The sequence below is a fragment of the Neopelma chrysocephalum genome, unplaced genomic scaffold, assembly GCF_003984885.1.
Source record: "Neopelma chrysocephalum unplaced genomic scaffold, ASM398488v2 Primary Assembly neopelma1_69, whole genome shotgun sequence".
Taxonomy (NCBI): Eukaryota; Metazoa; Chordata; class Aves; order Passeriformes; family Pipridae; genus Neopelma; species Neopelma chrysocephalum.
This window is the reverse complement of record NW_020897729.1, coordinates 7,117,389-7,145,370: the sequence shown is the minus strand read 5'-3', so window position 1 is coordinate 7,145,370 and position 27,982 is coordinate 7,117,389. Positions and strand designations below refer to the sequence as shown.

The 27,982-nt window shown below is 38.8% G+C and overlaps 1 protein-coding gene across 4 annotated transcripts; it reads left to right on the top strand.

The window, feature by feature from the left end:
- ECT2 (epithelial cell transforming 2) lies at nt 1-27,523 on the top strand. Of its 4 annotated transcripts, XM_027685812.1 has the most exons (25): nt 174-283; nt 2,654-2,811; nt 3,721-3,800; nt 3,901-3,993; nt 4,885-5,067; nt 5,619-5,708; nt 6,256-6,363; nt 7,458-7,531; nt 7,653-7,783; nt 7,942-8,057; nt 8,247-8,309; nt 8,692-8,914; nt 10,397-10,533; nt 11,223-11,342; nt 13,012-13,080; nt 14,031-14,141; nt 15,105-15,201; nt 15,928-16,009; nt 16,932-17,010; nt 17,200-17,319; nt 18,657-18,795; nt 19,738-19,892; nt 21,797-21,904; nt 22,531-22,677; nt 24,321-24,782. In XM_027685812.1, exons 2-25 carry the CDS (start codon nt 2,682-2,684, stop codon nt 24,624-24,626), a joined length of 2,961 nt encoding a protein of 986 aa, XP_027541613.1. In that variant the 5' UTR covers nt 174-283; nt 2,654-2,681; the 3' UTR covers nt 24,627-24,782. The 4 variants fall into 4 exon arrangements, with proteins under 4 accessions (XP_027541611.1, XP_027541612.1, XP_027541613.1 ...); XM_027685810.1 differs by lacking the exons at nt 174-283; nt 3,901-3,993; nt 24,321-24,782 and adding exons at nt 1-71; nt 25,971-27,523; XM_027685811.1 differs by lacking the exons at nt 174-283; nt 3,901-3,993; nt 24,321-24,782 and adding exons at nt 19-82; nt 25,971-27,523.
- The last annotated feature ends 459 nt before the right edge of the window (nt 27,524-27,982 follow it).

Below are 27,982 nucleotides of genomic sequence, written 5' to 3'. Positions count from 1 at the left end.
GCGCTCGGTACCGCAACAAGCGCTGCGCGTCCGCCTGGCAACCTCCCACCACCAATGGGAGCGCGCCCAGTGTGAGCGGCAGGTGCAACGCCCAATCTGAGAGGGAGAGCTGCCCGAAAAGGGAGGGGAGGAGGCGGGACATGTCGCGGAACTGGCGAATAAGGTGGCGGTTTACAGAGGGGCGGTGGGGCCGGCAGCCAATGGGTGGTGCCGTGAGTGCGGCGGCTCGCTTTTTGAATTGGCGGCGGCCGCTCATGGCGGACTGCAGCGGGCGGCGCCGGCGGTGAGCTCGAACCCGAGCCCGGTGTGGGGGGCAGCGGTGGGTGCGGGCGGCCCGGGCGGAGCCGGTGTCCGAGGCACCTGTGAGGCCTCGGGGTCCCGGCGCCTCTCCGGGGCCCTTCAGGAGGTTCCCCGCGGGCGGAGTGGAGGCCCGGGCCCGACGGCACCTGCCGAGAGAGCGGCTCGGGCACCTCCTGGGCGGCTCCTCCGGAGGGAAATGGCAGCTTGGGAGGTGTTCAATGTCCTGTTTTTGCTTTAACAAACGAGTTTTGGTGAGCGGGTGTTGTGTGGCCTTCATGCTTCCCACAGGCTGTGGGACGGTGATTTCCGTGCGATGCTGTGAGAACATTTCGTCTGCCTGCGTCCTGTAGTGATGGCGTTCTGACTTTTCCTCTTCATGTGAGGGAAAACTGTTGTGTTCGTGTCTCTGTGTGCTGTTTGTTCTCCTTTGTGTCCTGGCACCTTTAGCCCTTCAGTTTAGTGACCAGCGTAATGTTATTAGTTATTATGTGACCATTAAAACAAGGAGTATTTTTTAAAATACACCCAGAGAGAACCTCATAAATAAATTGGAAAAGCCATAAAGAAAATCACTGCGCTGCCTGAAGTATGGGCTTATCCCAAAGATACAATGAAGTTCTGTGTAAGTTTGTATACATGTTATTTGATATAACAATAACAGCATGACAGGAACCATATTGATGTGTCAGACTTTTAAGTAATGATCCCTAGGATTTAAGTTTAATTGTAACCTTAACTGGAGGGTTTGATTTTGTCTGAGTTCACATATAACTCTTCTATTGGTAATCATTATTAACAATGTGGCTTGAATCTTCCAAGATTATGTTTCCCTTTGCCGTTACTGTCAAAGAGATATTTGTACAACAGTTCCTGGTGGTAACATTATAACCTGGACAGGTGATCCTTAACTTTATGGTTAAGGTTACTTTCTCCTCTTGCTCTGTCTTAAGCTGTTCTGAGATAAACAAGGGGGGTGACTGGGACTTAATTAAGGAAACTTAATTCCTTGGAGCCTGCACAGCTGTGTGTGACCTCGAAATTGAAGCTAAGATGGCAAATTTGGTAACTGAATTTGTCTAGAATTATGATAGATTTGTAGTGTTGACTTATTACTCATCACTGTATTAGGAACTTACTGGTGTTATGAAGACATGAATCCTTTGCAAGAGTCCCAAATGTGATCTCCTGCACTCTAGAAGAGTTTTTGCTGTATTGCCATTATGCTAAAATGCCCATTGTTTTTTTTTTTGGTCTTCTGACTTACTTTGCTGTGTGATAGAATGGTCATTACACAACTCGAAAAATAGCATGTGCTGTTCTCCAGGGGTTTTCCTACCTCAAGAGTCCTCTTTCAGGCAGTGCTTTAATGTAGCATTTAGGTGATTGCTGTGTTGCAACTTCAATTAAAGTGCTACAAAGGGTTATTGTGCTACAGCAGTTCAGCTGCAGTTGCTGGTGTGAATAACTTATGATATCACTGTGCAAATATTGAAATCTAGGTATGTGATGAATCACAGGAAATGCAGCCTGTTGGCTTCACGTGCCAGAGAAAATGTGCTGCATGTTGGGCAGGTCTCTTAGAGCAAACTCTCTGGTACAAGATTCAGGTGGGTACCTGCACAAAATGTGAGAGGATTAAGAATTCTGCCTTTTCAGTGTGTGACAGGTTTGATAGACAGGGAGAGCACAGATACTTTGTGTCTGTGAAAAGCTTCTTTATCTGACGATGGATACTTCTACTATATTACAGTTAATGTAGAGCAATAGACTAGACCATACAGATAGACATGTATATGCTTAACTTTGTAGAGACTCTCATGCATTTTTAATTTTTCTGTGAGTAAATAGTGCTGTTTTACTCTCTGGGTGCTCATTTTTACCTGCAGTATCTCTGGCCAGTTCACCCGAAAAATCAAGTTTTAGCAAGATGCTTTGCCTGCCTTAATTCTTCTGCTAATGTTTCATTTCAACAATGCTAATCTTGGTCTCAGCTCTAGCTTACAATAGTTTGTCACTGAAGGGAACAAATGCTTTTATTTTGTTGATGCTTTGTGGTTGAGCGTTTTTAAATGAACACTAGTTAATGCTTCCCTGCTGTTTAGATCTGAAGTTACTCTGCAGCTCTCTGTGCAAGTGAATTACAGAACCATTTCTGTAGCAGATGTGTTGTCGGTCCTTTATCAACTGTGTGGCTCCTGATGCTCTTTCAGAACTTCTCTATCAGTGTGAGTGGGAGTTCAGTAAGAATCTGAATGTTTTGTTTTCTGAGGTCACTTCCGACTGTCTGAGTAATAGGACTCTTATTAATGAGTTTTTTGCAGTTTTAACTCAGTTTAGCCCCTCTGCCTTCCAGCTGTTGAAGAGAGAAGCAAGGCATAATCATGGCTGATAACAGCACACTGGTGTCCGAGACCGGGAGGAGCCTCTTGGCTGATTCTTCTGTTCTTGATTCAAAAATTATAGAAACCTCCAAAGACAATGTGCTTCCTGGGTCTGTTTTGGATGTTGAAGGTAATGGGGGAAGCTTATTTTAAGACTGTAATGATTGATTACTTTGTAGGTATTTTGTAGTTTTGAAAAATCAAAAGTGCTTTGCTGAGCTCCAGAACTGCAGAGTAGCCAGAAGGGTGCTGATCTGGTATCCTTTCATCAACAAAGGGACTGTCTTATTTTTTTTAATTCATCTTGTTATAAAAATTTGGGGTTACAGCCCAAATCAAGCTAGTCTTCTGGCTGTTGAGCAGAAAGCTGTCAGTTCCATTTGATGCCTCTTCTGTAGAATAAATCATTCCAGCTGGCATTTTGACACCAGTGTTTGGAAACTAGAGCTGCTCAGTTGTGTACAGGTAGACAGATGAATAGGTGTTATGAGGTAGACAGAGAGATTAATAGTCCTGAGCCTGAAATTAATTCAAAAGCAATTCTTGAAATTAATAAACCAACAACAGATATTTTTGTTTTCCTACAATGTAGTAGCCAAAATTTAGTGGAGGTTTCTTCGTGGAAATGACACGGAGGCAACACTCGTCTCTTCCTTCTAATATTTTGAAGGCTTGTTAATACATGGAGACAAAGAACAAAGATACCAGCTGTCTGTTTTCCAGCAAGTCTTGGTATCTAATTCTGCTGGAAGCATTAAGTCAGTAAGTTTTTGGGTTTGACTGTAAGGTAACTGGATGTAGATTACAGGATATTGTTTCGCCTCATACTAGAAAGTTTAGGCTGTAAGTCAATTGGATGTGCCTTAATTAAAGGACACACTTCTTGAGGTAGCACTTATTGTCAGGCTTGTTCCTGATAAATAAAGTATCTTGACAGGATGCTGGCTGCCTGTATTCTTTTATATCTTATTGCTTTTTTTAGAATTAACATGGATTTTTCTATTAAACACAAATATTACCCTTGTTTCTCTATAAACAGAAGAAATGCCTCAAATAGAAACAAGAGTGGTTTTGGTTCAGGAAGCAGGGAAATGTGAGGAGCTTCTGAAAGCCTTGGAGGTATGTGGGTCTGAGATAAAACAGTTGCTGGAATGACATGTCATGCCTTTAGACTTCTGGTAACCAGTTTGCTTCTGTACTAAATTCTCCTCTTCCACAGAGCATTAAGATAATGGAAGTACCTGTTATAAAGATAAAGAAAACTAGTCCTGATAAGTCAGAAGAAAAATTAATAAAAAGTATTATCCATATGGTATGTCATGCAATTAAGCACATGTGATTGCATGCAGCATGTTCACTGGGACTGAAATGTGCACACGCTTTAATTTGGGCACAATGGTCACAATATATGCTAACGTTTCTCACGGTGTCACAGCACTTTTTTACAAACACTTTCTTAAATATGGAGATAACACCTGCAGCTCTTACCTAGTGGTGTTTTTTAACAGGGGGATAGAACTATCCATGGAGACATCCAACTGCATGCTCGTATTCAGCCAATACATAAGTTTTTGCTATGAACTGACTTTGTAATTGTCAATTGACTTCTCTTTTAATTGAAAGCTGCATTTAAACTGAAGTACGAGAAATGCTTCTCCATCTCTTGATGTGAAAAACATTAAAAAAAAATTTAACTATTGACTGAAATTGGAATGGACCAAATTTTTAGACCCCTTAAAATACCAGGCAGTGAACAAAATCTATTTCCATTCTTCAGATGTTCTGCAGTGCAGAGCTTGCTGTTGCAAGTTGGGTGCTACTTTTTAGTAGCATCCCAAAGTACCTTAAACTGTTCTGACATTCTGAAATTTCATTTATCTTTTGAGCTTGGGGATTTTCTTTCTATCTGGCTATTTCCAATCCTATATTATCAATGTGAACTGATACATAAACTACTAAAGCAACAGGAATTGCTTTAAGACATTCAATCTTAAAGCATTCAGCAGTTCATAGCTATTCTTATGCTAGAGATATTCTTATGCATAATATTCTTGTGCATTCAGCTTTCACAAATCCTGAGTCTGCCTCTGAAATCTGAATCATACATTTTTCTAATGGTCCGCAGTAAAAATCAGTTGAATTTTGACACTAGTGCAAGCCTGTTGCCTGAATAATGCTTTCCCTTTAATCCCTGTACATTAAGGAAATTAAAGTGCCCTACATAAAGACAGACACAATAGAAGAGCTTGGAGATTCTGATTCCCCAGAGTTTGAGACTGTCTTCGTTGTATCAGACTTCCAAGATTCCATCTTTCCCAACCTTTGCAAAGCCGACTGCCGTGTCATTGGACCGCCGGTTGTATTGCACTGTGCACAGAAGGGAGAGGTATGTGCTGGCTGGTGAAATCAGCTGAGTGTTCTCTGCTGCTGTGAGGTCTAAATATTAAGTGTTCAAAATAAAATCTCTCTTTTTCTAATCAATCATAAACATTCCTAGTGAGAGAATTTTAAGAAAAACCAGGTTTCCTATAGTGTGTTAGAATATTTCATGTAGTGAGTAAGCACTGGCAGACAGTAGTAAGGCTGCAACTACTGCAGTAGTTGTGGGAGTTGTTGGCCACCAGTTGGGATTGTGCTATTAGGAAAGGCAGCATACAAGTGATTCTCCAGCAGACACTGTATATTTCCAAAAGCTGTCACATAGAGCAGATGGATTGGGGAGGAAATAAAAGGATGGAATGCTACCTGTGGAACTTGGGGATGCTCTAGTTACTTTATCAGAACACTGACAGGCCTGGAGCTGAGGTATAACTGAGCGCTTGGACTAGTGTCTGGTGCATTTTTAATGCTAGAAATAACAGTACTGTATTAAAGGTAATATGAAAACTTTAAAGGGAGCAGGGTGCTGTTGACTAATAAGATTACTTTTTATTTCAGCCCTTACCTTTCTCCTGTCGTCCACTGTACTGTGCGAGTATGTTGAACTTGGTACTGTGCTTTACAGGATTCAGAAAGAAAGAAGAATTAGTAAGATTTTTTTTTTCCTTTGATTTGGTAAAACTATATATCAAGTTTCTTTTCAAGATACTCTTCTGTTCTATCACCCATAGGGTAAATCCTGACTTGAGCTTGTAGGGGGGGAATATGGCTCCATGTCTTTGTTTGGGGTAAAGAAAATCCCAAAACAGAAGCCTATGCTCAGTGTTAGTCAATTCTTGATCAAATTTAACTAACCCTAAATTAACAAGGGAAACATGCTTCAAATCTATTATGTATGAAAAGGTGAAGGCGTTATGTGTGATGATCCTGAAAGTACTGGTGGCTTGGACAGTCTTCTTCAAACAACATAGTGAGGCTGTATTAAATGTTGAAATAAAAAGAGATGTTAATGGTTCTTTTGACATATCAACTGTATCTTCTCCTGCAGATGTGAACAAGTTGTTTTAAGAACAGATAAGAGTATTTCTCTTCCTAGACATTTAATGTAACCTTCTGTAGCTTGCTTTGTAAACAGGTTTTTATACTGCTCTCACTCTTCAAAAGATACTGAAAAATGTTCATCTTTATTTTTCAGGTTAAGCTGGTGACCTTGGTTCATCATATGGGTGGAATTATTCGAAGGGACTTCAGCTCAAAAGTTACACACCTGGTGGCGAACTCAACACACGGAGACAAATTCAGAGTATGTAAGCTTGAGTTCATGGAAACTTTTGGAATTTGGCTACTGTAGACTGAGTTTGTTAATTATACTTCAGCTCCTAAGCTGCTGTTTTTTCCTGTACTGACAGCAATAACTTGTAATGGTGAGTTGATCTCCATCTGGTGTTGAGCTTTGGCATATTTTTCTCTCTGTTGGAGATCTAAGTGACATAAATTGCCTGAATGCACAGGTTTGGAAATAGACAAGTATCATAAATAACGAGATTCAAAATGTTTAACTACTGATGTTACCAGTACTTAAAACATTAAGGAACAAGTGTTTATGTATCAACGTGTCTTTTTTTTTGTCTGTCCAAATAATAAACTTCAAGGTAACTTGCTATAAACTTTACTACTAACTTCTTTTAAAAATGATTTTTAACTCATGGATAAGGATTCAAATCTTCTTTTATGTATAAATAGACATGAATGTGCTTTTTCTGGTATGAAAAGGGACTCCTTCAGGACATGTATGTTTGGTTTAGAAGTAAATAAATTTTAATAGGTTTTTGTAGTGTCTATGACTCTTGCCTCTCCCTTGTTTGAATTGTTAGTAGGCTGTTGCTTTTTTTCTAGATTCTTTTTAAACTTCCAGTTGGAACAGAAGTCCTACTTTCTGTTCAAACACTCTTTTCTGCCAACTCAAAGGGGAAAAAAGTGTGAAAACTCTACAATCTCTCAGTCATGACAGTTACCTTTGGAAGAGTCGCTTTCTCTTTGATAAAGCAGGCTGGGATGTTTGTCTTCATACAAAGTATCAAAAGCAGAAAAGAGATCCCATATTCCCCTGGAACAGAGATTTGATTGTGTGTTTTTGTGAGTGATGAAGGATATCAGACTAACAAAATGGTGCACTTTTGAGTAAGTGTCAAAAGAGCTATTGGTCTGATCTCTAACTTACTGAATTCATACATTTTAACTCTGAGGAGTTGCAGTTGGATATGATTCTTGAAGGAGTATATTCACTTTTTGCAGTCTCTGTCTTGAAAAGTAAAAGGAAGGTTACAAATTTTTCTTGACATGGGAAAGATTTAAATGGAAATATTTGGTACAACTTATGCTCTTCCTGTTTTGTAGATTGCTGTAAGCCTTGGTGTTCCTATCATGAAAACTGAGTGGATTTATAAGGCCTGGGAGAAAAGAAATGAAATGTAGGTGTTTCTTTTCCTTCAGCTTTCACCTTTCATCCTGTTCACCTGCAGTGTGAGCTTCTGCTTAAATAGTGACATAGCACTGATTTAGTGACTTTTTTGTGCATCCTTTTTCTTTCAGTGATTTCTGTGCAGCTGATGATGACTTTAGAAGTCAGTACAAGGTTCCTCCTTTCCAGGATTGCATGTTAAGTTTCCTGGGATTCTCTGATGATGAAAAAGCTAACATGGAAGAAATGACAGAAATGCAAGGTTGTTGTTTATGAAAATTGACCTGTGTGAAGAATGGGGTGGAGTTTATGATAACGATAGGTGCCACAGAACTATCAAGTGAGATGCTAACTTCTAACAATAATATTTTTGCTCTTGCTGACTTGCCTTTTTTTTTTTTTTTTTTTTTTTTTATCCAGGAGGACATTATTTACCTGTTGGTGATGAAAGGTGTACACACTTAGTGGTTGAAGAAAGTACAGTAAAAGATCTTCCATTTGAACCTTTAGAAAAACTTTATGTTGTAAAGCAAGAGGTTAGTGCTGGAAATTCTCAAAAGAATCCTGCTGTGTAGTACTTTGTGTGATAAATGCAGACATGTGGCTTATTCTGAAAAAATATCTCTTGTACCAACTGTGTTACTATTGTATATTATTTTGAATATTTTAAACTTTGGGTGAAGCTCTGTAATGTGTTCTTAATGTGTGTTTTCTTTTTCCTTTAGTGGTTTTGGGGAAGCATTCAAATGGATGCCAGAGCTGGAGAGTCCATGTATTTATTTGAGAAGGTATGTTGAACTCTCTTCCACAATGCACAGCATGTATCTTGTGGTAAAATTAGCATGCACAGTAGTATGTGTGGGGCCAGAGATCAGATGTTTTAATGCAGCATTTAAGTTCCAGATAATCCATTATAAATTTTATACATAGAATGATAATTTGGAAAAAGCCTTTTTCTGCTTCTCAAAGGTGGGAAGTCAAACAAGATACTACTGTGGTTTTGAGTATAAAAAGGGGGGAGGGAAAAAGGCTTCACCCATTTTCCATCACCTTCTCCTAAGAAGTTTCTTTTTGTGTTGTGTGCTGATCTCTGCAGTTAACTTGTCTTTGCACTGAGTTGAACTGGACACAGTGGATAAAACCACTAAACTGAGTTTTCTTTTACTGCAGTCAGAGAGTCCTGACTTCAAGAAGTCCGTGTCTCTGCTTTCCCTGAACACCCCAAACAGCAACCGCAAAAGGCGCCGTTTGAAGGAGACTCTTGCACAACTGACCAGGGAAACAGACGTGTCCCCGTTCCCTCCCCGGAAACGCCCCTCAGCTGAACACTCACTCTCCATTGGGTCCTTGCTGGATATTTCCAACACTCCGGAGTCAGGCACTACCAATGGAGGTAGAGCTAAAAACTTCCATTCAGACACAGAATGTTTAAGAGCTCTTGCATACAAGTGGAAATGGTAGTGGAAGGGAAGTCTTACAGGTTTTGCTAAAGACCTGCTGAGTAATTCCAGGCTTTCGCCTTTTCAAAGTGTGCAGAAAGAATTGGAGTGAAGAGTTCAGACAGAGGCCTCTTGTCATCACAGTAAGCACATTCATATCTGAAGGAAAAGGTATAGACTTGATAAATAGGAAGTACAGTCCAGTGTTATTCCAAAATGCTTCAAATACTCTGCTGGACATCTGTAGCAAATAAGCAACATAGTCAACAGTAAATAATCTAAAATACTCTCCAGTAGCTTATTTGGAGGAAGGAGGACAAAGATTCTTTTCTAAAGGAACTAAAGGGAAAATTTCTGCAGAGGAATTCCTTCTAGGTCTTTGAAATGTTCTGTTGAGGTAACACTATTTGTGCCAGCAAAGTCATGTTTAAAATTTCCCAGGAATATAAGTAATCAACTGGTTTTGAGTGAATGGACAAAGTTTTAATATCTCTGCATGTGGTTCTTGTGGAAGAGAGGAACTGCAGAATTTTGGATTAGTCAAAGGCTAATACCCAAGTGGTTTAAAAAGCCCCAGTTCCATCACAAAGAGGAGGTATCTGGAGCTACTACTGCCTTAAAAAGGCAAAATCAAATTAAATAAGAACTCTTCATGAGGCACAACCTGTAAGTAATAATTCAGAAGGAATTTAGGAAAGATCAACCTTAGATGACACTAGCACTCTTATTACCCCTGGTATGGAGTTTTCTTCTAATCCAGCAGCAGCAGACAGTCTCAGAATGTGGTATTTTGGAAACAACAGGTAAGGTACTTATTTCATAGTAACTGTGACAGTAATGAACTTTGATATCCAAAAATGTCAGTATAGGTCTGTGAGTTCCAATACACGAATAAGCATTTAAAACTTATGAACTGCTCCTTGGCTTTACCTCTTGTGTCTTTCCCACACACATGAGATGTGTTTCTTGCAAGGACTGATTTTAACAGAAGGTTTTGTGATACACACCTCATGCAAGGATGGTAGGCATCTGACAGACAATTGTTCTCATGGCAAAGTGAAAGTAGGAAAGTACTTTTGCACATAGTGTATGGGTAAATAATGTTCAGCACCTAATCCTCACTTCCTACTAAATGAAGTACTAATAATAGGGTCAAGTTATTGACCTGTCCATAAATGGCTTGTTAGTTTCAGTCTACTTTGGAGGAATAATATATTACTGTTGTTCTATAATTAAACTGTAATAAAGAAAGCCATTTTCTAGAAAGAGCCCTGATAACTATAGAGTAATCTACAAAATAGCCTTTTAAAAAACCCAAACTTATTTTCACTTAACAATTCTGCAACGTGTCTTTTCTTGTCTTTGAGGCTGAGATTTTTTTAGGGACTCTATTGTAATAAAGCTCTGTTTTTCTTTTGGGAATATCTCTTCATCAGAAACACCAAAATCCTGTGCAAGGCCTTCCAAAAACTCAACTCCTCTTCCACTAAAGCAGTCTGCAAGATGGCAGGTTGCAAAGGAATTGTATCAGACAGAAAGTAACTACGTTGATATTCTAACAACAATCATTCAGGTAAGCTGATTTTAAAGTCAGTCCAGGTCAACTGTGATAAGACATCCAGTGTTCACATCAATTAGTGTTTTCAACCTGTGATCTCCAGGCTTTTGGGGGGGAGCTTGGATGCATCAAAGGTTCATAGAAAAATGACAATGTAAACAGTCTCGTGTAATTTTTCAAACATAAAAATGTTTAGTCTGTTAATAATAGGAGTTGGAAAATGCAATTTCTAATCTGGCATCTGCAGTGGAATAACAATTTGTATGGAAATTGCAAGGATTGGGAAAATAGGATCTTCACAACTCAGATATTTTAGATATTAGTGAATAGAGAGAGTTGGCAGGGGGGAAACCCTTTTTTAAAAATTATTTCAAGAAGGGCATAATAGCAAACAGCTTACAGGAAGATCTTAATTTCTTGAAAGTTTATTTTCATTGCAGCTGATTATCTGCTTAAAGAATGAGCCAAGATGTGTGTGAGTAGAAAAGGAGATGAAAGGAGCTTATGCTGTAGCAATACATCAAACTAGATGTTTGTATCTTCAAACCACTCCTCCATAACCCACTCTGGCTAAGTGGGGGCATATCAAGCTTGTGACTGCAGGGAATGTTGATCTGGAAGGAAAACCCTGTTGCTTTTATAAATTTCTAACACAGTGTTTGGCAGTTGGGAGAGCATTAATGTTTTTTCTCTTAATTCATCAGTTATTTCAAGTTCCGTTGGAGAAGGAAGGACAACTTGGGGGACCGATCCTTGCACAGGAAGAGATTAAGACCATATTTGGCAGCATTCCAGATATTCTTGATGTGCACACTAAAATCAAGGCAAGCTGCAACTTCTCCCCTGTGGGGGAAGCTTTCACAGAGACTTTTAATCTTTTCTGCATGTTTTGAGTTGCATCTGCTGGACAGGTGTAGATTCTACCCTGTGTTACATACTGTTCAACCTATGCAAATCCAAAGTATTCTTTAAGATTTAATGCTTTTTTAAAATATCTGAAGTCTGATGTTATGTAACTAATACATTCATGAGCTGGCTTCTCCTCTCCCCATTTCAATACCTTTTTCTGTAGGAGGTTTTCTGTAGCTGATACAAAACTGGTCAAAAGGCCCAGTGGTATGAAATTGTAATCTGACTCACAAGTGCTCATATACCTTTCTATTAAAGCTGTAAGCAAGGACTCTTGGAAGGATAGCTAAATCTAGGCAATTAAAAAGAAAAAAACCCAAAAGCAACAAAACAAAAATTTGGTGTTTTCCTTGGCTTTAGATATGTTCGTATAAGGAGACTTCTATTATTTGGTAGGAAATACTAATTCCTCCTTAAAAGGCTTTGAGTCAATTGTCAGAAACTACCAGCCCATTAAACTGTCGTGCACTTCAACCTCTGAAAGAGTTGACCTGGTGGTACTGAGGCCTAACAAGAGCTCATTAGAATTCCCTATAAGATTGTTTTCTTGAGGGTTTCTTTATAGTTGGATTTGGATTGCAAGTGCTCTCTGAAGCCATCTCTGGGTCCCACAATAGACTGATGCAAATCTTCCTCAAATATGGATCCATAAAATCTCTTTCAAATCGTGGCATACGTCTGTTCCTGGCTGCGTTTCACAGTAGGCTTTTAAAATAGAGAGACTTGCAGACCTCCTGCAACTCAGTGGTTTGTTTGTGGGGGTTTTTTTGTTGGTTATTTTCCAACTGCTGGGATCCAGTCTGGTTACTCACACTGGGTATTGATGTTTGCCCACTGAGACTTAGATGAAAATAGAACATGTGTGTCCATGTGCCAGGTGGGATTCACCTGCAGCATGCACTGTAGGGAGAGTTGCTTAAGTGTAGTTGTGCTTTCCTTCCTTCCTTGGTGTCATAAAGATATGAGCAGCAACAAACCAATATTAATGACGAATCCTTTTCACTTAAGTTGAATCCTGAACCTTCAACTGTGTCCTCCTGTCCCTGTTATTAACTGACAGGGAATAAGCTTGATCCTTATCAAGCTGATACAGGCTTAACAGCTTGGTCTCACTTTCCTTGACACCCTGGTGTAGCAAGTGAGGAGATTGATGCTAGTTCTATTTCAATCCTGTCTTATGGACTTAAAAGTCCTAGATTAGTTATGCACTCTTAATTAGAATTGGGTCAACTGTCTTCTGTGTATCCTTTTTTAATATTCCTTTGGGTTATGTTCTGTTGTGTGTTGGATGCAGCAGTGTCATCTTGTTGCAGAGCTGGCTTGTGCTGATACACTGCCAGGCTCTACTTGCATTGATTTAGAACTACATATTCAGTAAGCTAGAGATTCTTGTTTTCAGCCTTCAGTAGACTGGAGGGGCTGAATGTGAAGTTGTACAGCTTTTAGGATTGTCTGTTTTGTCAGCATGAAAACTCACCTAATTATATGTGTTTGGCAAAACACTGATCCTGTTCATCAGCTTTATGCAGTTCATGCTCAGCTTGTTTTCTTCCCCCCCCTTCCCCATTCCTGCATGTATTCTAGGAAGACCTGGAAGATCTTATGATAAATTGGACTGAAAGCAAAAGTATTGGTGATATCATTCTTAAATATGTAAGTTCCTGTTTCTTTTTTTTATGCTTAGAACTATTATCTTGCCTTACAAACAATCCACTTGTAGGAGCCAGGAAACACAAGAAAAGCACTACTGAGAAAAAACTCCAACTTGTATCATTGTATTTTTTGTTTAAACTTTTCAGTTGAGTTAGATGATACACTGAAACTTGACCTGGATTGTATGTGTCTGTCCACTGGTATGAGCAAACTACAAATAGCTACAGTTTGAGAACTATAATTTGCAACACTATAGACATGAGTTTTACTCAGACATTAAAAGGCACTTCCTGTACCCTCAGCTATCTGCTACCTCTGATCAATAGTAAAGAACTAGGAAAATTACTTTTCACAAAAACTTCTCATGTTCTTTCTTCAAGACTTGAAATGTGCAAGTGAATAAGGACTCCTTGTTTTCCCACGTGCAGAATGCGTAGAACAGGAAAGCTGGTGTGGGACTGCATTTTAACATAAATAGTCTGCTAGGTATCTTGTGCTTTTGCTGACCTGATGATTTGGAGTTAAATTGTGCTTGTCATCCAGAAGTTTTTAGTCTAAGGTATAGCTTCTGGTGGTTTGGTGTCTTCTAAAGGTGATTGCAGTAACTGGAGAAAATACTTGTCTGAAACTTCCAAAATTCTCACCAAAAGCCTCTTGCTAGGTGAGAATCTGATTTCCACTTGAGCTGCCCAGCAGGATCTAAGATTGTCACAGGTATGCTTGATGCTTGTGAGAACAGTCTGCATTTAATCAGCAGCACTGAATCTTGGGCATCTGGCATGCAAAAATGTCTTAACTTGTTCTGTGAGTGCGCATGGGTTTGCAACACATTTTTTATTATTCTTTATTGAAATGTGCCTTTGAGCAGCTTTGTATGGCTCAGAGCATGTGAGCATATGTACAATGCTGCATAATATGGAAATCGGAGCCCTAACAGTTGTTTCTTTCAGTCAAAAGACTTGTTGAAAACATACCCTCCATTTGTGAATTTCTTTGAAATGAGCAAAGAGACTATTACAAGATGTGAAAAGCAGAAGCCAAGGTTTCATGCCTTTCTAAAGGTAAGTGCCTGCAGAACTAAGTCTATAAGTAGAACATGGGGACCATTACCATGTACTGCTTAATGCAGTAGATGGAAGAATGTGAAATTTTGAAAGCTTGGAGGAATATGAACATCTCTTGGTGACACAGAAATACTAAGAATTTGAACTTCCATCTCTCAAGCTCCTCATAAAATTCTTTCATAAGAGGTCCGAGTTCCTCTGTTAAACAGCTTTCAAGGTAGTTTGATTATATGCATTTGTTGCTGGAAACAATTCCTCCCAATACATGCCTTCTCTTTTCTGTAAAGATAACTAGAGCTGCTGCTTTCACAGGTTCTCTGTGTGTTTGCAAGACTTGTATTTCTGAAGTAGCTTTTAGCTTGCTTTGGGCAGCTGTGAAGCTCCAGGGAGGTAGAATCTCTCAACATTCTTGTGATTAATGAACAGGAGCCAAGCAATGGAGATCTAACAGGAAGATGATCTTCAAAGAAAGATGAGTCTTAAGAATCTAGAGCTCTTCAGATGTGTGTGTACAGTTGATTAATAGTGCAGTGTAGCTTTAACTCCTATATCCAAAAGTCTCTCAATCAAATAATCAAACTGACAGATTTCAGCTTGCGTTTTCCAAGGGACTGGAAATTGCATCCCGAGTAATGACATCTAGAAGATGGGGAATGAATAAGAGAACAGGCCATCCCCTGTCCCACTCCACATTAGCACCTGAAATGAGGATTAGGGGATTGATATGGACACTTTAAAACTAGACATACTGAGAACATAAACCACTGACCAGTTTTGAATATAATGTGTTTTTTAACATTATCTGTTAATGACTATTTGTGGTAAACAGTTCTCAATCTCATACAGCAATGCTAATTTCAAGGAAGACAATGTTTCTCCTAACTTGTGCTTTTTGTATTTGTAAGAATAATAATTAAAAAAAGGAAATAATTCTTACTTTCTGCCCATTCTTTTCCCCAGATAAATCAAGCTAAACCTGAGTGTGGCCGCCAAAGTCTAGCTGAACTCCTTATCCGTCCTGTTCAAAGGCTGCCCAGTGTTGCTCTACTACTAAATGGTAATGTACTGATGTAATTTTTATTAATTTTTCTGTGAAGGTGTTAAAACCAAGATAACGTCTACTTTTTGTCATTATTAGCAACTGCTTTTCTTGTATAAAACAAGTGTGAGTTAATCATGCTTGTTGGCAGTCAGTGAGGCCCACTACTGCAGAAAGCATTCTCTTGACTAAATTTCATTTGTTCACGTATTTGTGTGATATATTGATACAGGTAAAGGAAGAGTTTGCATTGACAACAATTCTCTCTCTTCAAACCAGTATATAATTGAGATTCAAATAAAAATAATATAAACTAGAGAGCAATTCATATTGGCAAGGCTTACAGTTTCATGTGTTCTACCTAGTATCAGCCACTTGCTGTAATAATGATTAAGTTAATAAAAATAATAATAAAAAATCCACACCATCACCCTTTGCTTCAGGTACAAAAAGACTTCTATGCTGTCTCTGTGCTTCAACTTGATTTTTTTTTTCTTTTATTTTGAATAGCTTGATGGTTTGGTTTTTGTATTGTATATAGTTTTTTTTCTTAATGAGATGTCAAGAAAATTGCTGCTCAGCCTAGTTCCCCACTTCATTGGAGCTATTTGGTCTTCAGGATAGATGTGATTTCTTCAGTCATTTTATTTGACTTACAGTTTAAACCTGAGTTTTTCATATTTCTTTTCAGACACTTGTAACGTGGGAGGAGTTCTTATTTGTTTCTTTTTTCTTTAATTGTAGATATTAAGAAACATACAGCAGAAGAGAACCCAGATAAAATAACTCTAGAGAGAGCTATTGAATCATTAAAGGAAGTGATGACGTAAGTTCTGCTCATTCTATAGAAACACACTGTTACTCATTTTGATATCTCTGTTCCTTCTAAATTGCTGTTAATGTTTTGTTGCCATAAGTAACGCTAAGTAAACATAACTGTATTTGTTCTTCAGCCTCCCTTTGGCCCCTGTTGTTACTTTGGTGTTCTGTGCCAGAGCTCTGTAGGAGTCTGATGTTGTTACTCAGCACTTGTACCTGAACCTCTGCTGCCTCCCTGCCTCAGATGGGGGCTGAACCTCCCGAGTCCTCTGTTCTGTTCCAACTCATATTTCTATCTGTTCCCTCCAGAATGGAAGAGATGGGTTTTGTCTTTACATCTTACTTCTCTGCATGTATCCCCTGAAAGGACACACTATTGGTGGGAGATTAATTTCTCCTCTAGTCCTGTATTAGCTCTTCTTGGCACTGTTCCATGAGTTAATTAACTTAAAGCTGAAGTTGTTCAGATTAAGTCTCACCTCTTCTGAAGTGTAGTGTACATCTCCAGAAGTTAGACCTCTTGTATTAATTGGGTAAATGTCCAGTTTTAACTACAACTTTTAAATTGCAATTATTCTTACATCTGCTGCTTGGTGAACTGCAGTCCTGTTTGGGGGATAAAATGCAGGCTGCAAAGAACTGCATTGTATCAGTCTCTAGTTCAAATTTTACAGGACACGGGAGGGGAATTCTATATTAACTGGATGGTCAACTGCTGGTAATGTGGCAAAAATAGTGTTGTAGGTCTGAAGTTTCCTCTGTGCTTATGTGTGGCATTTGGGCAAGTGTGGCTGATTTTGTCTTTTTTGGTGCTGCTGTGTAAATTCTATCTCTGAATGTTTAGCTTTATTACTTTTGTATGTCTTAAATGCAGTACATTCACTTACTGTTGCTTGATATTGAAGATAAATATAATATGCTTTCCTTAGGCATATTAATGAAGACAAAAGAAAAACAGAGGCACAAAGGCAGTTCTTTGACGTTGTTTATGAAGTTGATGGATGTCCGGTAAGTAACTTCTCTGAAGCTGCAAACCCGTGAAATGACCACACACTTCTTTGCTCCCTTTGTGAAAGTGGGTGAGGTTACAATGCAGTGGTGCTGGTTTAAACAGATTTCCAGTGTTAAGCTGTAAGCAGGCAGTAATCCAGCCCTTGAACTAAGTGCTTAATGAGATTTTTTCCTTGTGTCACTCAGGCCAATCTCTTGTCCTCTCACCGAAGCTTAGTTCAGCGTTTGGAAACTGTAGCACTTGGTGATGACCTCTGTGACAGGGGAGAACAGGTCACACTCTTTCTGTTCAATGACTGCCTAGAGGTAAGATGATTGTATAAGTACCTCTCATGAACTGAGTTATAAAAGGCTTGACATTACATATGAATAAGTAAAATTTAAGAACCTTTGAAGTAGAAGTCACAGATTGCTGATAGTTTAACATGTGCTTTTCCATTAGCAATTGAACAAGCCAACATAAGTAGCTAGTCATGTCTGAATGGTTGAGAGGTGTTAATGTAGCCTTTAATGGCCTGCAGCCAGAGCAAAAATATAAAAGCAGCTTAATATGTGAAGAAATAAATGTTTATCTGAATAGGACTTTGAGTAGTACCAATGGATGAAAAAGTGCTGGAGTCCTTGCCTCAGCAGATTGTTTGTCTTTTTAAAGTTCAGTCATATTTAATGGAAGTAAATAGTGGGCCTCTGGCATAGATCTGTCTATGCTTGGGCTACCAAAAAAAATCCAGATATTAAATGCCTTAGACTGAAAATCCTACTCTTCTAGTAGGAAGAACTAGAGGGAAAAGTAATCTAACTGGGTTTTGGAGACTCATGTGGAGAAACTTGAAGTTGTAAAGGACACCTTATGAAAGTTCTCGTTACTGTCTACAGCAGAACGTTGTCTTCATAGAAGACCAACTCTAAAATAACTCAGAATTAGTGCTGTATTAAACAGCACTTGAAGACAAAAGCCTGTTGTAGTGACTAGTGAGGAACTCTTCCTGGGAGTCAAGTTGACTCAGCTTCATCGCTTTTTGTAAGGGAAGGAAAAGTAAATAAACCCACTTTTATTAAAGCTTCTTGGCTTGTCTCTTGTACAAGAGACAAGCAACTGAAAATGCCTTACTTTATCACACAGGTATCTTGCATGTTTCTTTTATGTGAACTAAAAAACTGACCAACCTCCACTGCAAAGCCCACTCAATGTCTGCATGCATAAGTAACAGGTGTTTCTAGAACATAACACATCACACCTTAAAATGGTTCATGCATATAGATGTTGTCTTTTCTGTTTAAATCTAGACTTCCTTGTGCTAGGTTTCAAAGGGACCTTATTTGTTATTCAGGGTAGAATAGAGGTCTGTAGTGCAAAATTATTTCCCCTCTAGATTTTTTTTTAAAATTTATTTTATTTTTCAGCTGAGTGGATTGATGTTAAGTAACAAATATTGTTGGGTCACTTGAACTGTAGACAGTGAATAGTGAGATAAGTGAGTTTCTTTAATATTTATGTGCTAAAAAGAGTAAAATAATCTTTGGAATATTCTCAGTAGCAAGATTTTCTGTGCCTTCCTGTATAGTAGGAGGTAAAAGAATAAAAAAAGGAAGCAATGCCAAGAGATCTTCCAGCTGACTCCTTCTCTTCTATTTAACTGCAGATCGCGAGGAAACGGCATAAAGTCATTGGAGCTTTCAAGAGTCCACATGGCCACACAAGGCCTCCTGCATCTCTCAAGCATGTTGTTCTCATGCCCCTCTCCCAGATCAAGAAAGTCCTGGACATCAGAGAGACAGAAGGTCTGTGTGTTTTGAAGGGCTGTGGTATCTAATGAAAACTGTTTCAGAGTATGAAGGATGAAGCTCAGCTGCTGTGGGATAGAATGCAGGTGTATTTGTTGTATGGTGTGTTAGGTATGTGATTTTAGTAAAGCTTCTGTTTGAAGTTCTATGTGAGCTTGAGAATTTCTTGCACTGATACCTTTTGGCTTTTCAAGAATCACTGCAACTGAATTTGGCAGATGGCCTTAGAGTAAGCCAACCAAATGGCAGTGTGAGTTAAACAGTTAAATGCTTGACAGCTCTGGATTTACAAAACCCAAACTCCAGCCCAGAGCATTAGATTGGCCAGAGCCAAGTGCTGTTGGTGTGAAACCAGATTTTCATTTAACTAATGGTGATAATGCTCAGGGGGAGCTGTGCTTGGCATCTTAAAAGATAGAATTAGATGACTTGATTTCTCTGTTTGCTTTGCCATCCTGCTCCAGCCTTGAATAGTGACTTATAAAGAAGCCTAGTCAGACCAGTTTCTAGATCTATACTCTAGAAAGAAAGATTCGGTGTTTCACTGTAAGTGATGATATGCACGTCATGTGTTCTGCTTTGTGTTCTCTGAAGCACCTGGACATAGAAACCCAAATAAAAAAAGAAATGGCAAAGAGGGTAGGGAGTAAACACGAGGCTGCTTAGTCTGCAGTCTAGAGTAGGCAGATTTTTTTGTGAATAAACTGTTGCATGAACAGTTGATTGCAGACTCTTGATGATGGCTATGGACAGAACTCTGCTCTAGCAAGTGATACAACAACTGTTGTGTAAATAAAGACAAAATCGTTGCACCAAATCATATTGTCTGTACCTCCAGCTCCTGGCAGATGGATCAACCCTTCTGAAGGTTCTTTCCTAAATTATGTGAAAATTGATTATTCTCTGTCTTAAGCCCCTGCTTTTTTTCATAAACTGTAGACTGCCAGAAAGCTTTTGCCTTGGTTGTGCGGCCACCTACAGAACTCAACAACAAGCTGCTCAGTTTCCAGATGACAACTGAAGAGCCTCGCAAGGAGGACTGGCTGAAGACGTTGTGTCGGCACGTGGCCAACACTATTTGCAAAGCAGATGCAGTAAGTGCTCTGGAATCATGTTGCTGACTGGAAATATTTTTCTCTTTTTGGCTTTAAGCATGGGAAGCTAAAGAGTGTAATAGTGGATATGCTTGAGGTGAAGTAGAGCAGAAAACATTAGCATGTCTGCAGTTGAGTGGTTAAAAGGTGGATAAGGAAAAACAGCCTGGAAGTTAGTTTCTGTAGGGATAGTAAGTACTTAAAAATCAGAAATCATACCCTTTCACCATCACAAATTAATTATAAATAATTTAAACTCTACACTGTAGATCTAATGAGTTGTGTTCAGCTTGCTTCTATCACAGCTATGTTTCAGTTTACAATCCCAGCATTATGAATCATTTGGTTTGGTTTAACTGTGAGTTAGGTTGAGTTCTTTGTTCTGCACCTTATCTGTGTGGGCACGGTAACATAAAGAGACACGAAGCATCTCCCTCCTATAGACAGAAGCCTACAACCTTAAAGCAAGGAAATAAAGAAAACAATGAAATAAAGGAGACACTGGCCGCCTCACATTTTTAGAAGTTCAGTGTGTGGGCTTTCCACAGCCAGAAAACCACAGATTTGAAGAGAAGATCCTCACCAATTAGGGCAAGAGGGTTTCAGCTGATGTTTTAATTATGTAATAGTCTATGCATATCAGTCACCTAAATTTGCTGAAAATGTGTGCAGTACATATAGCTGAAACTACTTGGCTTAAACTAGAAATGGTTTATGTTCTGCAGTGTACTCTTACAGTACAATATTTGGTTGTGATTTTTAAAGACATTCTTGTTACAGGAGAGGTAACTAAGTAATGAAAACAGCATCTGAGTTTTATTTTGTTTGTATTGTGATCTAGAGACTTAGGAATAAGAGACTTGGCTTTGTGGTTTTCCTTCCTTTTTAGGTACTGAGTAGTAAAAGTACTGAAGTTTAATCTGTTTGTTGCCTGTCTTCAGTCTCTTGTGTTAGATGTAACTTGGATTTTTAATAGAAATTAAACCTTTGTGTAATAAATGTATAATTCCCTAAGACATTCAGAATCATATGCTGACAAATTGTAACCTACTATGCTGAATCCATTAGTTATAATTTCTGTAACTACTGCTTTGCACCAGCTATATAATACTTTCTTGCTGATTTCAATGTCAAACTGAGCTTCAATTTAAGCGATTTTCCCTGGTTTTGCAAAGTTCTATAGCATCATGTGAGAGTGAAATAACATTGACTTTGCCACCTGGTGGCAGCAAAGGCTTTGACTACTCCTTTTTAGACCCTGGGAATAACCACGCAGCTGTTGTTTGGGGTCCTTTTGAAATTTTGTGTAAACTATGTTTTCTCAAACTATAGACACAAAACAGCAAAAAAAAAAAATCACCCCAGCAACCTCCCACTCCCATGTGTGCTTCCCTTGCCCCTCAAGTTTTGTAAGTAGGTACCCAAAGATTGCTTTGCACGTGCTGGAGTTTAGGAATGAGGCATGAAAAAAACTCCAAAACTTCTGGCTATTCTGCAGCATGTATTGCCCTTAAGCTGAAAGACTTAATGTTTGACAGCTGGAGCTATCAAGATTTCACTTCAGAAGTGTGCTAGATGTGTCAGTGAAACAAAGTGGTGTTTATCTTGTAAGCTCCCTAGGGATGCTCCAGAACTACTACTGCCTTTAATTTGATCAACCCTGGACTTGAAACTGAATCAGACAAACTAAATGTAAAACTACTGATGAAGTGGTTTCACAAACTCATTGCACCAGCAGTTTATCTAATGAAATGTCTTGAAGACAAATAGTTGCTGAACTGTATATGAAAAGTTAAATATGGAGGAATATGGCAATTAAAACTTCTAAATCCGATCTAATGAACTGGAAAATTATATTTTGACAAATGCTGATGTTTGACCATTAAGACTGTTTTTATCTACAGGAAAATCTCATTTACACTGCTGACCCTGACTCAGTTGAAGTAAATACTAAAGATATGGACAGTACTTTGAGCAGAGCATCCAGGGCAATAAAGAAAACATCCAAAAAGGTAAGATACTATACAGATGGATACTATAAAGCCATTTTAGTCAGAGACTTGTGCTAGTATTCCTATTTCAAGTGTTTTGTAGTACTTACAGTAGTGACACGAAAAACTTAATCTGAACTAAAACTCTTAAGTATAAGCTCCTTAAAGAAAGGAGGTGAGAAGTGTTTAGGGTTTTGGAATATCTGTATATATAGTCTTAAGTATTACAGTCATAAGTATTATGTAGTCATTTTTGAGTCCGTTGTGGAACTTATTCTGTTTAATACTTCAAATCTTTTAAAAAAATACAAAATTGGGAGCAACTTGAAGGAGGGGGGCCTGACTTTGCAGGACCAAGGGATGTGGGGAAGCCTAGCTGACTAGACCTTATTTTGACTTCTCCCTGAATCTCTGCCCTACTCTCCCCCTGCCATGTTCTCATATTTGGACAGAGTGAGAAGAGCAAGGATGATGTGGAGCCTTTCAAAGCCAGACCACTTTGGGCGTGTGTGTTTGGTAGCTGTGATAGTCATATTAACATTTGATACACATCCTGCGGATGGTCAAGATCCGATTAGCAGCCTGTACGGTATTAGTCATTCCAGCCTGCTTTTGGTCAGTGTGTAACTGCTTGTCAAACTCCTCAGGTTACGAGAGCGTTCTCTTTCTCAAAGACACCAAAGCGAGCTCTCCGAAGGGCTTTGATGTCCCACAGCGCCACAGAGGGAAGGAGCCCCAGCTCAGCTAACGAGGGTTACATCGGCAGCCGCCTGACGAGCACGTCGTCGTTAGCGGTGAGTGACTTGGCTGTGCAGGCCAAAGAAGTCACCTTTTTAAGATCACAGGTATTTAATGCCTGGTGCTGATCTTCCTTGAACAACTTCAAGATCCACAGTGGGGGGGGGGGAAAAGTTAATTTTAACTACATTCATAGATGTTTCATTTTCAAGAGCTCTTTAATGAGAAGCCTTACGTACTGAAAAGGCAGAAAACTCTACTGCATGGACTAGAAACTGGGAGTAGCCACGTATAATTAAGTTGAAAAACCCCACCAATCTCTTTTGACAGGGATGGAATATGTTTCCTCTCCTGAGAGTGAGAAAGTTCCAACCCAGTGTCTTATGTTGGTTCATGCTTTTGATTTTGAACACTGTGTAAAATGTGGTGTACAACCCTGAATAACATGTTGAACATTTCAATTAGAGTAGTGAGATGACAGACATCTTGTGAAAAAAAAAAAAACAAAACAAACACAAACAACAAACCCAAAAAACAAACAACTGGGAAGGAAGGGTAGAGAAATACAGATGCTGCAGTGTGCAAGTTTTTAAAAAGTTAAGGGAATAATTTCCTTGTATATATTTAAGAAAACTCAGTAAAATAATATATTGCTCTACATAATGCAACTCTTCCGCTATGCCTGGCTGCCTGTTGCAGCTTTCTTCTGCTACATTAGGCCAAACTCAATTTTCCAGTATAATCTAGTAAAGCAGACTAGATGTGGAGGACTTTTTCATCATCTTTGCTTTTATTTTAGTGTTTGAGTAAATCTGATGAGTAAACACCTACTTTGTAGGATGGAGGGCCAAGAAAGGGAAATCCCGTTCATCTTTCTACTACTGCCTGATATATCAGTACCTTAATATTGAGATAATTCAGTATGTTTGAGTGTCCATTAAATTGTACAACATAAAGATGTTGCCCTGCTCCCCCACATGAGAAAATAGGAATTAATAAGGGAGGAAGTATCACAGTGGACTCCCTTGCTTTAGAGGATTTAAAAAACCAACAGTGGGGCTATAGCCCAGTTCTCTGGAGAGAGATTTTCCTCTTTTTATTATGATTATACCAACAATTGTTTTTGCATTCTAATTGTCTTCATTTTGATACAGCACTGTATCTGTTCTCATGAATTTGCAAGTAATGTACTTTTATCTTTGTGTGTGTCTACCCTAGACAAAAATACTTCTTTCCCACAAAATTATAGAAACTTACAGTAGTAAAACTATGTTCCTGTTCCAGTTTATTCCCAGAGTTCTTGGACCTTTGTGGTATTAAGCTGCAGCTTGGCAGCAGGTCATGTGTTGTGGGTTTGTTTTTTTTTTTTAACCAATCCCACACACCACTGAACTTGCATAAAGCCTTTTTGGTTGAATGATAAGGTTGAGGGGACAAGAGGTTTGGATTCCAGCCCCTCAAGTTGGAATACCAATGCAGTTGTTGAGTAAGAAACTAAAACTGCAGGAAACCTGTCTGAGTCCATTAAAAGAGTCAAAGCTGTTATTCAGGCATTGTTTTATTTAAATTAAATCCTGGCCTGTGCTTACCTGGAAATTTTTTGATGTAGAAAGAACTATAGAATAAAAATATCAATAAAGGTTGGATGCTTGTTATTTTTCTTGTTTGGACTAACCCTTGAACCTCTTCCTAATTGTAGATTGCTCGTTCATCTTCTACGTGCAGCCTAAATGGATCTGTCAAATGTCCTGTTCATGTTCATCGCTCCAATTCTGTTGACTGGAGCTCTCAAAATTCCAAGCCTCGACCTGTGCTCTGTCCTGGCTCTCCAAATATTCATCTTTCAAATGCTGCACAAGAAAAAACCTCTTCCAACTTGGAAAGCTTAAATGGCCATGCCTTGGACAGACCATGTCCTATCCCCATTATTACTACCACTTGTGCTGATGCTGGAGATAATAACCAGTATGGTGCTGAAAAATTGTGTACGTCAGATCCTGACTGAAGTGAGCAAAAGATCTTGATTCCTCTAAATTAATAGAGCACGGTACAGTTGTAGAACTCTGGAAGCCACAGGGTGCTTTAAATGGTGTTGGGCTCTTCTCTGACACGTCCTAATGCACATGGTTGGAGTCAACACTCACACGTGGTGTAATTCTCTTTTTGGGTCTGGGTGTAAAGTTTATTCTTTCACAAATCCTTTTAAATCTATTTTTTCTGTGTTTTTTTTTTTTCTTAATTTATCTACAATTGAATTACTCTTTCAGTTCAGTTGTCCAAGTTGCAGTGTAGTTCATTAGCCAGAGTTCTGAGGACTTTCACTTGGTTGCAGGGAAGTCTTGAGCAGCTCATTTTACCTGTGGCAAAAGCCTTATCTATAAATAGAAAAGATATCTGGTATAAAATACTTGAGAGTCTAATAAGAGCTGTTCTATAAAGAGGAGTTTAGGATCTTATTTTCAAATATTCCCTAGGAGTGCAAATAGAAGACATGCCGTAAGTAGGCATAAGACTTGTTCATAGTGAAGTGGTATATCCTTACCTGCCCCAAATATCCCTATTTAAAAGATTCCTGAAGCACACAAGTGCATGAGCTGCCTAACTACTGTGACCTGTTGATATGCTGAAAAGCTTGGCTGTGCTGTAAAGAGCAACAGAGCATTGCTTGTGAAAGTATCTTGAGGTCTAATGTGATAAGAATATAAAATCTCAGCTAATCCAAAGAGGTTTACTTTTAGTGCTACATATTGATGTGTTGGTTTCACTGTAATTTTAAGTGTCAGAAGCAGCTTATTCTCCCAGCATCAGGAAAGTCAGCTTTTTGCCTGGTGTGTGCCCATCCAGGCATAGCTAAAGCAAGCTTTGACAAATCTTTGTGATATCTATTGCCTTCTGCAGCCAAGAAGACGTGAATTCAGCATCTCGTCTGGGGCTCAGAGCTGATGATAATACAGAGAGTTGTGGGATCTAAGGGGAGCTCTGTTTCTCCAAGAGATTATCATAATGTATCTTGCCTTCAATTTGGAGGGAGATTATTATTGCGAAAAGATTGATGCAGGATGTATGCTAATACTTGGTTAACAGCTACTCTTCAAAAACATGTTCTTGCATTCCAAATCTCTCAAGGCTGATAACAAGGAAAAAATCTTTCTTTCACAGTTTTTAAAACGTGTTCGACTTTTCTAACTCTAGAAATGCTGAATCGTTAAATTCAAAAGCTGCCAATCTTTAAGGTCTTCTGCACTCACATATTCCTTGTCTGATGTATCAAGGCTGAGAAATGACTACTGGACTATTGACATTGGCTAATAAATGATCAGTAACATTTTTTCTTTTCCCTCTCCAACAGGGTGTTCCTTCTCCTTCCTTGGTCAGCCTTCCCTCAATCTTTGAAAGGAGGAGTCACACATTAAGCCGATCAACAACCCACTTGATATGAAGCAGGTTGAAAAGACGCTGCTGTGTGAGAGTGACTGACAAGCAGCTGGCTGGTCACTGACCTGTTACTGACATTAATGGTACCTTAGTCATTAGCACTTAGCCATGATTAGCAAAATGTTAGATAACACTAAATTAATCACAAGGGGTTTTTAGTTGTATTGAAGCAGATCAGCTGATCAGTGGAATAAGTGACTTGGCCTTCATTTAAACTCAGTGTTCCCTTGCACAAGTTTATTTTCTCATCAACATAACTGAAACACTTTCATCTGTGGAAATTGTCCCCTCTAGGCAATAAACTGGTTTGTCAGATCTTAAAATGAAGATGATGATCACATAATTTACTGCTAGTTTGGATGACTCTTATGCTTGCCTAACTTCATCAATTGGCAGAGCACTCTAGTATTTGAATTGTGGATTTCTTAAATGGAGATACATTATGAAGTACCTGACCTTTCAAGTATGACAGTTAACCTGTTGTACAGCTGCTTATTCCAGATATTTTATAAATGTAGTTGTTTATAATTTAAATAGAATTGAGTTCTGTGATTATGGTCTCCTGCAGCCTCACTGTAACACAGTGGTATGAACAGGAAGTTTAAAGGCAATGAGGAGCTTTGACCACCAAAAATGATTAACTGAATTCTGTTGAATTGCTTTGAAGTAGAAGTCTGAGGAAAAGAATTACACTCCCTTTTACTGGGGCTGTTAAAAAACCAAACCCCCAAGCCCTGCACCTTCCCCATAGTTGGTTGATGAATCATTATTTAATGCATGGGATTATTGGTGTGACATTGTAACTTGAGGGTCCAATTCTGGTGTGTCAAATTTCAGGTGTAGTACTCCTAAGGCTTTTACCTGGCTTTCTCCTGTATTTATGTCTTCCTTCAAAACTATATGTTCACCTCTTTCATCTCTGAACAGTTTGTACAATGCAATGCTATCCCAAGAACTATCTAAATATGTATATTTCTGCATTTCATTAACAGTTCAACTGTCGGTATTAGCAGGAGTTCACAGCTTCTGGTTGCTTTTTAACCACCTGTGTTTTGTCTTGTATCTATATGTAACTAGTGATGCTTCTGAATGTGTCAGACTGCACTGTTTTTTATATCTCTTTTTGCCAATCTAAGCAATGTAAATAAAACTGTTTAAAATAACACTGCTTCTGGCTTTGCTAAACAGGCTTTTGTGAAAGTTTACTTTTTTTACATGGAAAAAAAAAAGCAAAGCATCTGATTATCTATATAGCTATTCCTAATAAAGTATACCACTTGGTAGGCCTGAGTCTTTTTTATTCTGTTTTTCTTAATATATTCACATTTCTCCCCTGGATATGAATATCCACGGGGGTTTTTTTGTCCTTATCCACTCAAAATAAGCACCTGAGCTAAATATGCACTGACACATGATAAAGTGGCTCTAGAAAATAAGCTATTCAATAAATACTATGCTAAAAATCAACAACCGTTCTTGATTTCTGCTTTTTTCAGTATTTTTTGGAATAACCTTTCATTCACAGGTTCAGCATAGGGAATTGTTTTCATTCAGAAAGAATGGAATTTTAGAAGAAGGGGTCAAAAGATGGTCTTTATTTAAAACACAACCTCTTATGGGCTGTACACCATCCATCAGTTCAGTGAGCTGTGCTTGTGGCTCCAAGAATCCTTACTCTTAACCATTGCTCCAAGTTGGTGCCTCTTGTAACTGAAGAGCAGCTGTCAAAGGAAAGGGTCTTCTGTTGGGTGGGTGTTTGGGGGGGTGGTGTATAAGGAAGCAATAACTTGTTTGCATGCTTAAAAAAATTAGAATAATCCTCTGAGATATTCAAGAACTCGGAGTTGGCCAAGAGACTGGATGAAACCTGGAACACAGGTTGGAGCCATCCACAAACCTATACCTAGAATTCATAAACATACCCTC